Below are 12409 nucleotides of genomic sequence, written 5' to 3' on the forward strand. Positions count from 1 at the left end.
TCAGCACCTCCAAGTCCGAGGCCATGGTTCTCAACCAGAAAAAGGTGGCTTGCCCTCTCCAGGTTGGTGGAGAAGTCCTGCCTCAAGTGGAGGAGTTTAAGTATCTCGGGATCTTGTTCACAAGTGAGGGAAGGATAGAGCGTGAGATCGACAGGCAGATCGGTACGGCCTCCGCAGTGATGCGGTCGCTTTACCGGTCCATCATGGTGAAGAAGGAGCTGAGCCAAAAGGCAAAGCTCTTGATTTACTGGTCGATCTACGTTCCAACTCTCACCTATGGTCATGAGCTTTGGGTAATGACCGAAAGAACAAGATCGCGGATACCAGCGGCCGAAATGAGTTTCCTTTGCAGGGTGGCTGGGCGCTCCCTTAGAGAGAGGGTGAGAAGCACAGTCACTCGGGAGGAGCTCGGAGTAGAGCCGCTGCTCCTCCACATCGAGAGGAATCAGCTGAGGTGGCTCGGGCATCTCTTTCGGATACCTCCTGGACGCCTCCCTGGGGAGGTGTTCCAGGCATGGCCCCCCCGGGAGGAGGCCCCGGGGAAGACCCAGAACATGCTGGAGGGACTATGTCTCTTGGCTGGCCTGGGAACGCCTCGGTGTTCTTCCCGAGGAGTTGGCCGAGGTGTCTGGGGAAAGGGAAGTTTGGGCTTCCATGCTCAGACTGCTGCCTCCGCGACCCGGCCCCGGATAAGCGGAAGAAGACGAGACGAGACAAGAATTCTGTTGCAAAGATCACTTCAAGCTTGTCCGCCATAAGATCGCAGTGGTTCATTGGTAAGCAGCGCTGCATGTGTGATGTCATATGTGCAACGGCCTTCCTTTGTAAAGCTCTTGACACAACTTTACAACAAGAAGGACGAAGAAGTGACTCAGAATAAGCATTTTCTGGTTTGATTTTAATCAGTAATTGTCTGTCATCTATCTAACTATTATATTTGGCCACAGAAACTACCTGAGAATGTTATTGATTTATCTGACTAAGGAGACCTAATCAATTCAAGCCACAAGCTAAACACGAGCTCGACACTTCCTGTGCAGCGGTTAACTCTTTGGGACAGCGATTCTGACTTTTAGTTTCCAGATGGTAGGAACTGCTCCACATCCCAGATGTCGCTCAAATCCTTCTATGTGAATTTGCCTCACAAATTTATCTTTTGCAAAATGTATGAAGCGGACACCAAACCGTCCTATCGGCTTGAAGTTACCTGTCTTTATCTATACAGATTGAACCCATTCATTCTGTAAGTGTCCTTCCGACTTTGGGCTATAACGGATTGAAACTCTGCCCTTTTTTTTAAAATCAGTTACACTTGAACAGCCTTGAATGACACACCTCAGTCTTAGGAGACATGCTTTGGTTTTAATTTTGTTTTGGAATAAAAAAAAAAAATCATTAAAAATGTGCTACACTTTCTAAAGCAGACGAAGCCAGAAATGCTGTGAACTTTCAAGCATTGCGCGTATGACGTCACTTCCTTTTGAATCAACAATAACTTACCAGGAACACATTCATGTAATGGCGGACTCAAAGAGCCAAACTTTATCAACTAAATAGAACATGTTCCCGGTCTCGTATTAAAATACAATTTCAACAGTAAACTATAACATGTCCAGTTTTATAAGGTATAATTTCCAGGGATGGGTGATGTCATTTTTGTAAGACTAGCACTTTAAGAGTTCTAATTTTTACCTCAACCAAGGAGGTTAGGTTTTCGATGTGGTTTGTTCGATGTGTTTGTTTTCTGGCCTGACTTTAAGCAGGATTGCGCAAAACCCATGAAGAGGATTTCCATGAAACTTGGTGGAAGGGTGTTGCATGGGCCAATGAAGAATCCATGAAATTTGGAACGGATCCCAGTCACAAAGTGGATCCAGAAATTTAGTTTCACTTCATATGGCATTTGGTCTTGGCAGAAGTCTGCGCTCAACAATGCCATACATCTTGTAATGCAGTAGATGGCAGTAAAGTTCAGTAGTCACAAAACATAGCCAGTGTAGAAATATGATGACGCCATATCACAGTTCATATTCATGGCCCTGTAATCCTCTGTGATACACATGTAGGCTAGTTGCTATAACGTAATACAGAAAATAGTCGTCTTGGAGCACTCGCGGATAGCAATTTCAAAATATATCTTAATGTGAAACAAAGAGGCTGCGGAATCACTGCTATTGCGTACAAATCATTCATTCATATAAAGTGGCAGATTTGCATTTCATAGAGTCGACTCTTGTCCTTGGTGGAGGTCTGCGCTGTCTGAGTGCTCTTCTAGTTTTAAGTGTATGACAGAGAGACATAAGCATGATTCATGCAGCTTTTTTGAATGCAGAGAATTTGAGTCTCTGTTCATCCATCTCCTCCTCTTTCTATATTTCACATTAATCTAGAATGTCTTTTTCTCTGTCCATATTTCATGTGCATTTCATCAGAGATAAACCCCTTTCTTTCAGATGAATTTTGGGTTCCTGTGAGACAACTGCGTTCCTCCCTAAAGCACTGGTAAAGTGAAGCATTTAGTGGCAGCAGGAGAGTCTGAAGTGTGCTAAATCACCTCCCTCCCAGCGACGAAGCACAGCACGGTGACAAATCTCACAGCATATCCATTTCCTCCCCATCCGCCTCCAGCTTGGCGTGTTATAGGGTCACTTTTCTCAGCTGGAGCAGGACAGGAAGGACCGAACACAGAGGCAGAGGATAGTTTCCTCTGCTAGCATGATGCTAATTAATGAAGGGAAGTCTCTTCAGCAAACTACGTAGATACCAAGAGACAAACACAATCCGCTTCTCAGTACCGTATATGAGCACAGATTTAGGATCTGCATTGGGCTTTTCTTGCTTAAATTCAGTTCTTGGAGATCATTATTTTACACTCCTTGCTTGAAGCTTGGTTGAGCTCTACATTGCATTACATTAATGGCATTTAGCAGATGCTGTTATCCAGAGTGACGTATGACATACCCAGAGCAGCCTGGGGAGCAGTTGGGGGCTAGGTGCCTTGGCCATGGGCACTTCAGCTATTCCTGCTGGTCCAGGGAATCAAACCAGCGATCTTTTGGTCCCAAAGCTGCTTCTGTAACCATTAGACCATGGCTTCCCTACTTGATTAGTGGCTTTTCCAAATTGCACAGGAGTGACTGATTGACTGATCACCTTTATTCCATGATGAAATATTTCTATCCTGATCAACTGTGATCCTGAAGAGCTTTAAGGAAGATAAACAAATACAATATGAAATAATTTGCCCATTGGGTTGCCAATAATTCTGGAGTTGACCGAAAGCTGCTGTTGAAAGGAATGAAACTTTCCAAAATGAAACTTTAATTCTTAACTTCAAAATGTATAAAAATGTCGTGGCACTTGCATCAGCAAACCTTCAGGTGTCCATTGATGAACTAAGACCATCCATTCATCATCTGTAGCTGCCTATCCTGTGCAGGGTCACGGGCAAGCTGGAGCCTATCCCAGCTGACTATGGGCGAAAGGCAGGGTACACCCTGGACAAGTCGCCAGGTTATCGCAGGGCTGACACATAGACACAGACAACCATTCACACTCACATTCACACCTACGGTCAATTTAGAGTCACCAGTTAACCTAACCTGCATGTCTTTGGACTGTGGGGGAAACCGGAGCACCCGGAGGAAACCCACGTGGACACGGGGAGAACATGCAAACTCCGCACAGAAAGGCCCTCGCCGGCCACGGGGCTCGAACCCGGACCTTCTTGCTGTGAGGCGACAGCGCTAACCACTACACCACCGTGCCGCCCGATTTTAAGAAAAATTTAAGGTAAATAGTTAGAGCTGAAGGACCACTAATTGCACCTTTAAAGCTTTAAAAATGTAATGACACACTCAAGGTACTGTTAAAGCAGGTACTGTGGCTCTCTTGGTGGTGCCACCACACCACTGATGAGGGAAAACTACAAACTGGCACCTTTATTTCTCTGAGTGTTTGGTTCCACATGTCTCTTCTCATTGTTTTCTGAACACACTTGGATCAGTTCGTGCATTGTGTGAAAAAACGGGTCGCATTCCGCACTGGCGCAATTGTGCAGTTCGTATGTTTGGCCTGCAGGTGGGGATATTTTAGAAGATATTTTCCACATGTCTTGGAAAACAAATGCGCGTTAAACGGACCTAATTTGGGACATGCCTTACCTTTGAAAATGAGCATAACACATCCGGTTCTGTTGCTTTACTTTACTATGATGATGATGATGATGATGAATGCGGCTGATGTTTTACGCACACACACACACACACACACACACACAAATAAAGAAAGCAGGGTCTCTCCGTCTTCAATGGAGTGTCTTTAAGGCATGAGGCGACCTGCACATCCCAGAAGCATCTCCTAAATACTGTAGCTCCATGTGCTGAACATGAACATCACCATGGTGGTGGTCATCTGGAGATGGTGACGGTATACGGTGTGCGCGTCCTTGGTGACGGAGCCTGTGTGTGTGTGTGTGTGTGTGTGTGAGAGAGAGAGAGAGAGACGCGCCATATGCAGCCTTTTAACACACACTGCATCACCTGCCGGACGCGGCGCTCCATCATCCAGCTCACCAACACAACAAAACAAAAGCGCGCTTTCAATTGCATTTCATTTCTACATTTTCTTTCCATCACCTTTATTTGTCAGCAATGAGGATGATGATGATGATGATGCAAGCAGGACTCCTGGTCGATTTCGGAACCGTGATGCTCTGACACGGATTTGATGGATCACCTCTAACACGCGCGTCCCAAAGTGCGCCCGGTCCGACTGGGTACCTTTTCTCTCTCTCTCTCTTTCTTTCTTTAAATCCTCCTCTCAGGATTACATTCTTTCCAAACCTACTTTGGAGATACTACTCCTTCATCTTCTTGTACACCTGAAGCCCAGAGAGCCGTGGAGCGTTCAGGGAGAGCCCCAGCTTGTTTACGCAGAGCTCCAGGATGCTCCGTGCGCACTCGGGTCCCGCTGCGCGCCGCTCCTCATGTGCCTGGATCACTGAACTGTTAATCAGGAAGTAGAGCAGAGTACTGCATTGAAGTTTTCGAGTTGAACCCTCATCCCTTTGTGGTCGCGATCATGCCTGTGAACGCCATGCCGAGAGCAGGAGGCGGCTCTCTGAGTCCGGCGGCGCTGTCCCGCAGCCTCTCCCGGCTCAGGGAGCTCCGAACGCGGACTCGCCTCATGCTGTCGCTCGGTGTGGCGCAGATGGTGCTCGGGAGTCTCATCTTGGCTGTGAGCTTCGCCGCTTTGGCTCTTACTACCTCTCCCAGAGTCAGGCATTCCTGTCCTTTCTGGGCCGGCTTCTCGGTAGGTCTTATCTCACTGCCAACTGGGTTTCCACTTGCCTTTTCTTTCTCGAATATAACTCGTCACTGTCAGAAATAAAGGGTATCCTACCTTAGGAGTCCATTTCTGTCCCCCAGGGTGCAGTCTACACTAATGTACCCTCTAGGGATCATTATTGGCCCTCAAGGTAACTGTGTGTACCTTTTGTAGGGTCAAAAAGGTACATATGTTCCCAAGCAGTATATAAAGCGTATTGTCCCAGTGACAATCCCTATTGTTGTACCCCTAAAGGGACAACAATAATGTACTTTATTTTCTGAGAGTATTTTCATATATATGACTTGTATTTCCTCAGGATGCATTTTTGACCAAGTTCAGGTTAAAAGTCGTGCTCAGGTACCCAAAAGTGGCAGCTTGACAGTGTTGGGATTTGAACTCACAACCTTCTGATCAATAACCCAAAGATTGCTTTAATCACACTTTGAACCACACTTCTTCTTGTTTAAGATGACTTGATCTCCTTTAAGATGGGAATGCCGTGGTGCAGTGGTCCATCATGATTTGGTGTCCAGCTGACATAATTTTACCCTTTTTAATCATTTATTATAGTAGTAATAATATATTGTAATTAATAATTTGTCCCACTCTTACTTCCGGGGCATCAAAGAAAGCTCATCTATACTGTTCCTCGAATGTTCTTCAGATATACAAGAGAAGTGGCAGAAAAATCCAAGTGGCCATCTTTATTGGCATGATGTTGCACATTTATAAACCATTAGTATGATGAGTGAACTATGGGATAACCGTCTAAAAGTGTTATATTTAACAGTTTATTCCACGAAATCGAGTCGTGCATGAGCCGATAGCGGCTGTAAGCCATGTACGACGAGATTGAGTGGAATAACTGTTTTATTCTATCCACAGTCACTGGATTTTGAGAAACAGAGCATTTTATTTTTATTTTTTGCAAAGTCGAGAAATAAAAACCTTTACACAAAACATCAGACAAAATCATTTCCGCTTAGGCCGACTTCTTAAAAGCCTATCGATGATGGCACGAATTGACTTTAGTGTTGTGTTTTTGTAGAAAGTACCGTCTTGCTGTCGTGCCGAGGTATAGAATAGCTTTAGGCATTTATTGAATTCTTCCTTGGACATTTCAGTTTTGTAATTTTAAAACTTCTTTGAGCTTTTGAACCAGGCTAAAAAAATTCAGTAAATTTTAATACTTAAAGATGAAATGACAGAAGCAATTTATGAAAAATGCGATAATAATTATTGAAAAATAAAAAAAAAGATATCTTCTTACCATCAAATACTTTCATTCCATATGTTTTCGAATAGAGTTTTTATTTTGTCCTCGGTTGCTTCAGCAACATGCCCCACCATTTTGTTTTTCTCTACCGACGGTATATGAGCTGATATCCTAGTAGTAGAGTAGCCAATCAGAGCGCACGATTGCTCATATCCAGTGAATGTGGATAGAATAATCATCACACCTTTGTGTTGGACAGAATTGTTCCCTTCTGTAATCTGTATATACTTAAAAAAAAAAAAGTCAAGCTATCAAACTTAAACAAAACAGCTAATTCTATGAAGAACGCTAGCTAAACAGTTAACAGACACTTCAGACTGATCGCAGACTCGTAGCTGCTAGCTAAGCTGAAATGATGAGTTAGCGTTCTGTTACTTTATGAATTATTTTGTTCTTATATTCCTTCACTACATAACACAGTTCTGCTTCCTCTTTTCCTCATTGTCTTCTTGTTTTTCCTTTTAATTTTCTTTAAAATTCTAAATAATATTGCTAATGAGATGTGGCCCAAAGTTTTGCACTTTGAAATTTAATTTTTTTTTCATACACACCGTGTCTGGCTCCAGGACAGGGGTGGGCAATTATTTTTCCCATGGGGCCACATGAGAAACAGAAAATTTTGTGGAGGGCCGGACCAAAAGGCTGAACTAAATTCTGCATAATATTAATTGTGTTTCTTTATATAAAGCAGTAAATAACATTGTTTTTACAAGCTGCTAAGACTGGTAAGAGTATGGAAAAAACGAGGTTGCCTTATAAAAAATGTCATTTATTCAATCAAACTTCCCAAAACAATGGTTAACAAAACGTGAACGTTTGTACCATTTTTTTTTTTCAGTCACATTCACCCCAAAACACAATAAAGACATCACAATATTGTCTTTCTGCTCCAAATATCAAGCAAGATACATCATATAATGATGATGCCGTGTCAATTCGGTGTAGGTTTCGGATCTACAGATCGGCTCGGGCTCCGGCGCCTGCTGGTGACGTCACACTATGTGATTGGCTGGACCGTTTGAAGGATGACGTACAAGCTTGTGGTTGGTCTGGACAAATTATGGAAGTAGTTATCGCGGGATTAGGTTTCGTGGGATTTCATGTCGTGTTCATGTCGCGCGCATTGTGTTTTTGTTGAACACAACTTCAAAATAAAAGCAAGGCACATTCAGTCCATGCATGAGGTAAAATTAGAAAATACGTTTATTTTGTAATTTCTAATTAACCTTACGTGGGCCGGTCAGAATGAACCAAAGGGCCGGATGTGGCCCGCGGGCCGTAAAATGCCCAGGTCTGCTCCAGGAGGTTCCCTCACAACTCTGGGCCACGGGTTCTGTCCACCTTTAAGCATTTCTTCAGATGTTTTAGACATAACCTTGATATTTTTGAAGTGTGACAGAAACAGGTCTGTCCTAAATCTCATATCTAAGAGTAAACTTATTGTTGTAGATCTCTTTGGTAATAATGTAGAGTCTGTAAACACTGCACTGCACCACAGAGTATCATTAAAATGAATGAGCAGCTCTCGGTTTTGAGGTGGCATCATCGTTTGGCAGGAGATCGTGCATGTTTTATGAAATCCTGTCATAAATTAAATGCCCATTGTGAAACGTCATGCTGAAGTGATGACGTGATCTGCCAGGGTTTGCAGTAAGACAGTAAAAATCGGATGGAGAGCTGTCCTGATGTGCAGCTTGTTTATATCCTTTCTCAACATCAGTCATGCTGGTTTTTTAGTCAGCTGTTTACGGGACTCACTAAGCCAGCGTCAGGACACCACTATGCTCCGTTTTTGCTTTAGTGCTACTTTTATGTCAAACGTTTTGTGACAACATGGGCAGCTCAGCGGTATGTCCCATGGTTTAGTGGTTTCTTTTTCATGTCCTGTCCAAGGTCAGCATCTGCTACATGCACAGGGTTTCTGGAAAGATAAAGAAGGTCAAAACCAGCGTTGGAAGTGGAACAGACTAAATTCAGTTCATTCCAGCGGAACCCTCGTGCCTAGTGAATAGATCAGGGAAGCTCTTTTTGAATTTTACGTGTTTCAGGTCATCTTGTAAGCAGCCAAGATCAAGATGGCACCTTATTATCTCTAAACTTGCTAACGTTATTTTTTGTATGTTTCCTTTTCTTTGCTTTGATTTATTTTTTTCCCATTTTTTATGAGTTGGATGTAAGTTGAATGACTGCCTGGGCGACATCAGGGCTGTCATTCTGCTTTCCATCTGCAGCATTACTGTGCATTCTTTTCTTTTTCTTGTTTGTTTATTCTTTGTATGGAAAGCAGCTACTTGCTAATTAGAATGATGCCACAATGCACAGTGCTCAAATCTGAAGGTGTGGATGGATTACGTTTCTGTAGTTCCAGTTACAGCTCAGATCACAGGTTTATATTAAAGCGAGACGGCCTTTCGATTTCATAAAATCAGTGAAATTTAGTTCCGTCTGAAATGTGGTCATTGTGATATATGTTTATTTCTGTAATATCTCTCAAAATATCAGGCCATTCTGTGGCTGGGAAGTTATTTAATTAATTTGAGGGGATTAAAGCAAATAATGTGCATGAAATCGCTCGCTTCGCGCAGTCAAGCAGACAGAGGAAGTCCGTGTGTGTGCGCATGCGCAGGTTTCCCTTTGAGCGTGCACTGACAGTTCCATCATTCTGTCGCTAAACGAACAGCTGATCACACCGAGGTGCTCGCTGAGCGCCCATATTTATTAGTTTGGTCCTGCGTTTCCTTTCCTTCGTATATAACATAACGTCTTTTCTTCTCGCTTTCTTCCCAGTACTGTAGTCGCTCTTTCACATTTCATTCGCACACTCAACGTCCTCCATTTTTCTCTCCTGTTTCAAATTCGTATCCCACAATGCCTTGCATGAACGGGGAAAGCCCACCATGTGATGCATGACGTAGTATCTTGAATTGGGTCATGGTGAAGCAGGAAAAAATAGCGGAGAATTTAGGACCATGTGGCCTAAAAAAATTAAAAGTCATTAATTGCTCTCTTAAAAAAAAAACCTAATAAAATTGGAAGTCTGTGATTCGAATTCAGCAGCTTTCGGTCACTAAACAAAAATAATTGGGTGTCGGGGAAAATTCTTTTTATGACCTACACTTGAAAAATCTGAAAGGCCGTCTAGCTTTAATGTGCTCATTATCGTTTCTATAGTAACAGCAAGGGGGTGTCATGATACACTCCGGTCACAATCCGATTCAGTTCACAATGCTGTCTTCACGATTCGATTTCATCTCATCTCATTATCTCTAGCCGCTTTATCCTTCTACAGGGTCGCAGGCAAGCTGGAGCCTATCCCAGCTGACTACGGGCGAAAGGCGGGGTACACCCTGGACAAGTCGCCAGGTCATCACAGGGCTGACACATAGACACAGACAACCATTCACACTCACATTCACACCTACGCTCAATTTAGAGTCACCAGTTAACCTAACCTGCATGTCTTTGGACTGTGGGGGAAACCGGAGCACCCGGAGGAAACCCACACGGACACGGGGAGAACATGCAAACTCCACACAGAAAGGCCCTCGCCGGACCCGGGGCTCGAACCCAGGACCTTCTTGCTGTGAGGCGACAGCGCTAACCACTACACCACCGTGCCGCTCTCGATTCAATTTGATTCTCAAAATATTAATGAAGTAAAATGATGACTGAAAAGACTATGTGTGAATTATCATCAATGCAAAATGGTGTGTAGTTTTGTTTGTATTTAGAGTGGCACGGAGTGTATTGGTTAATGCTAAAGAAAGGCATTTTAGGAGCAAAATCCAAAGACTATGATATTCATCACATATGCAGTACCATTAGAGTACATGGTTTTGGAGTAAAAAAAAGGGGGGGATGCAAAATAGTTCAATAAGAATCAAACATCGAGGATAAAACAATTTGTGATGAACATTTGTTTAATATCGTAAACAAAAGGGACTACAGGTTCACCGTATCTTAAAAATAAATAAATACATTTCTAAATGCTCCCCAACATTTGAAAATAATCAATTGTAACATAATGAGCTTCGTAGCAGCATCTGAGGTGTCATTTTAACTGGAAATAGAGCTCCAAAGTCGGCTAAACTGACTGTCTTCTGTGTTTTGGCTCCTCAAGTTCTGTGCCATTTGAAAGCTGCTGAAGAGCTCTTTTTTATTTTATAAAACTTTTTATAGTTGGTAATGGTGCAGGGTCTCTAAAAGACTGCTGTATGATTTTTAAAACATGTAAGTTAACAAAGAAAAACACAGGAGTGTTGATATGGTGCAATGTTTATTTGTTTGTTTAACATTTACAGAAGGAGTCTCCAGTGTCAGCACTTTGTAACAGTCAGTATGTTTTCAGATGCAGGAAAGTCTTCAGAAGTTGAACAGTACTTTCTGGTGTTTAATTTGAATTTCTTATTATTATTAGTTTCATGAGAGAAAACAGAGGGACTAGTGAAGGAACAACTGTTCGTATAGCTGTTATAAAGAACGTCATTTGTCTAGCAGACGTCTTCCACTAACATTAAATGTAACTGTAAAGGCCCGGTCCCACAACACCAATAACTCTAACTCGACCTATAACTCCAACTCTGACTCTCCGTCTGCCTGAGTTTAGTTCCAGTCTGGAGCAGAAACACCATAACTATAATCCCCACTATAATATCGCTCGGTCCTGACGCTTAGGGAAATAAACACATGCAACTTAGGAATAGTTATGGAAGTTTTTTCCAAGTAGTAGCACATTATTCCGGGTCATACTGTACAGCTCGGACTCCAAAACAACCCATGCACACACTCCGGTGGTTGATATAATACGGACAGGTCACAGATTACAGAAATATAATAAAAAAGGATACAAAATACAGATACAAAATACGCTTTGTGTTGGGTCACATCACAACACTTCATCGTGGATTATTTTCCTATAACAGCACAACCTGAAGTGTGTGTGTGCATGCGTCTCTAACTATATAAACATTAAACATGAAAAAGCGTGAAAGGTTTGAAAATGTTTCTTCATCACCGTGAAATACAAATAGGAAATGTATAAATTATGCATTTGAAGTGAACTGAAATATTCGTTGCCCCTTGTTCTATATGTTGCAAAATGAACACTTTTGTCAACACTATTTTAATTTTAAAATGCATTAAGTGCTTTCCCTAATCTGTAATTTATGCCTTATTCACTGGCGATGTAAATTTATCCAGACTGTAATCCAGACACTGTAGCTGATAACTGTTAAGGGCTGTGAACCATCATCGCTCCGTCCGAGAGAGATGTACGAAATCTGTCTTTACTATGCAGTGTAAAGAGCAGCAGTGAAGGAAATGTGCTCTTAAAATTTCACCGTGTCAATTTAGTAAATATTTATGAGGCAGCACTTCTGAGATTGTGTGCCAGAGACCCCTGAAGGGCCGCGAGACGCCGTGATAGCATACAGATGGAGGGGAGGGAAGGGGATGTGTGGGAGCATATACATATGGCAGAAGTGTATGTGTGTGGTGATGCAGATAAGCAGCCTGGAGGTCAGAGGTGAAACAGCATGCTGTGTGTGTGTGTGTGTGTGTGTGTGTGTGTGTGAGAGATGAACACAGTGCTGTTGTCCTCCTGATAGCGCTGTGAACTCTGTGCTTTAGCGTTACATGTGTTCTAGATTGTCATGTAAAATCTGGTTTGTGACGCATCGATGCTTTTCTCTGTGTAGAAGCCAAGAGGCAGGATTATCTGTCCTGTGCGGCTTCTTTTGTATCTCTCTCTCTCTCTCTCTCTCTCTCTCACACTCACTCTCACACACGCTCAGCGTAAATAAG

General features: G+C 42.8%; 1 protein-coding gene across 1 annotated transcript in view; it reads left to right on the top strand.

The window, feature by feature from the left end:
* The first annotated feature begins 5082 nt into the window (after positions 1 to 5082).
* The window catches only part of fam189a1 (family with sequence similarity 189 member A1), a 364309-nt gene continuing 356982 nt past the window's right edge, over positions 5083 to 12409 (top strand). Inside the window, exon 1 of the mRNA XM_060911073.1 lies at positions 5083 to 5313. Coding sequence (XP_060767056.1) covers positions 5083 to 5313 — 231 coding nt within the window. The remainder of the gene's footprint in view (positions 5314 to 12409) is intronic.

Source organism: Neoarius graeffei, chromosome 27 (genome assembly GCF_027579695.1).
Source record: "Neoarius graeffei isolate fNeoGra1 chromosome 27, fNeoGra1.pri, whole genome shotgun sequence".
In the NCBI taxonomy this organism is placed as follows: Eukaryota; Metazoa; Chordata; class Actinopteri; order Siluriformes; family Ariidae; genus Neoarius; species Neoarius graeffei.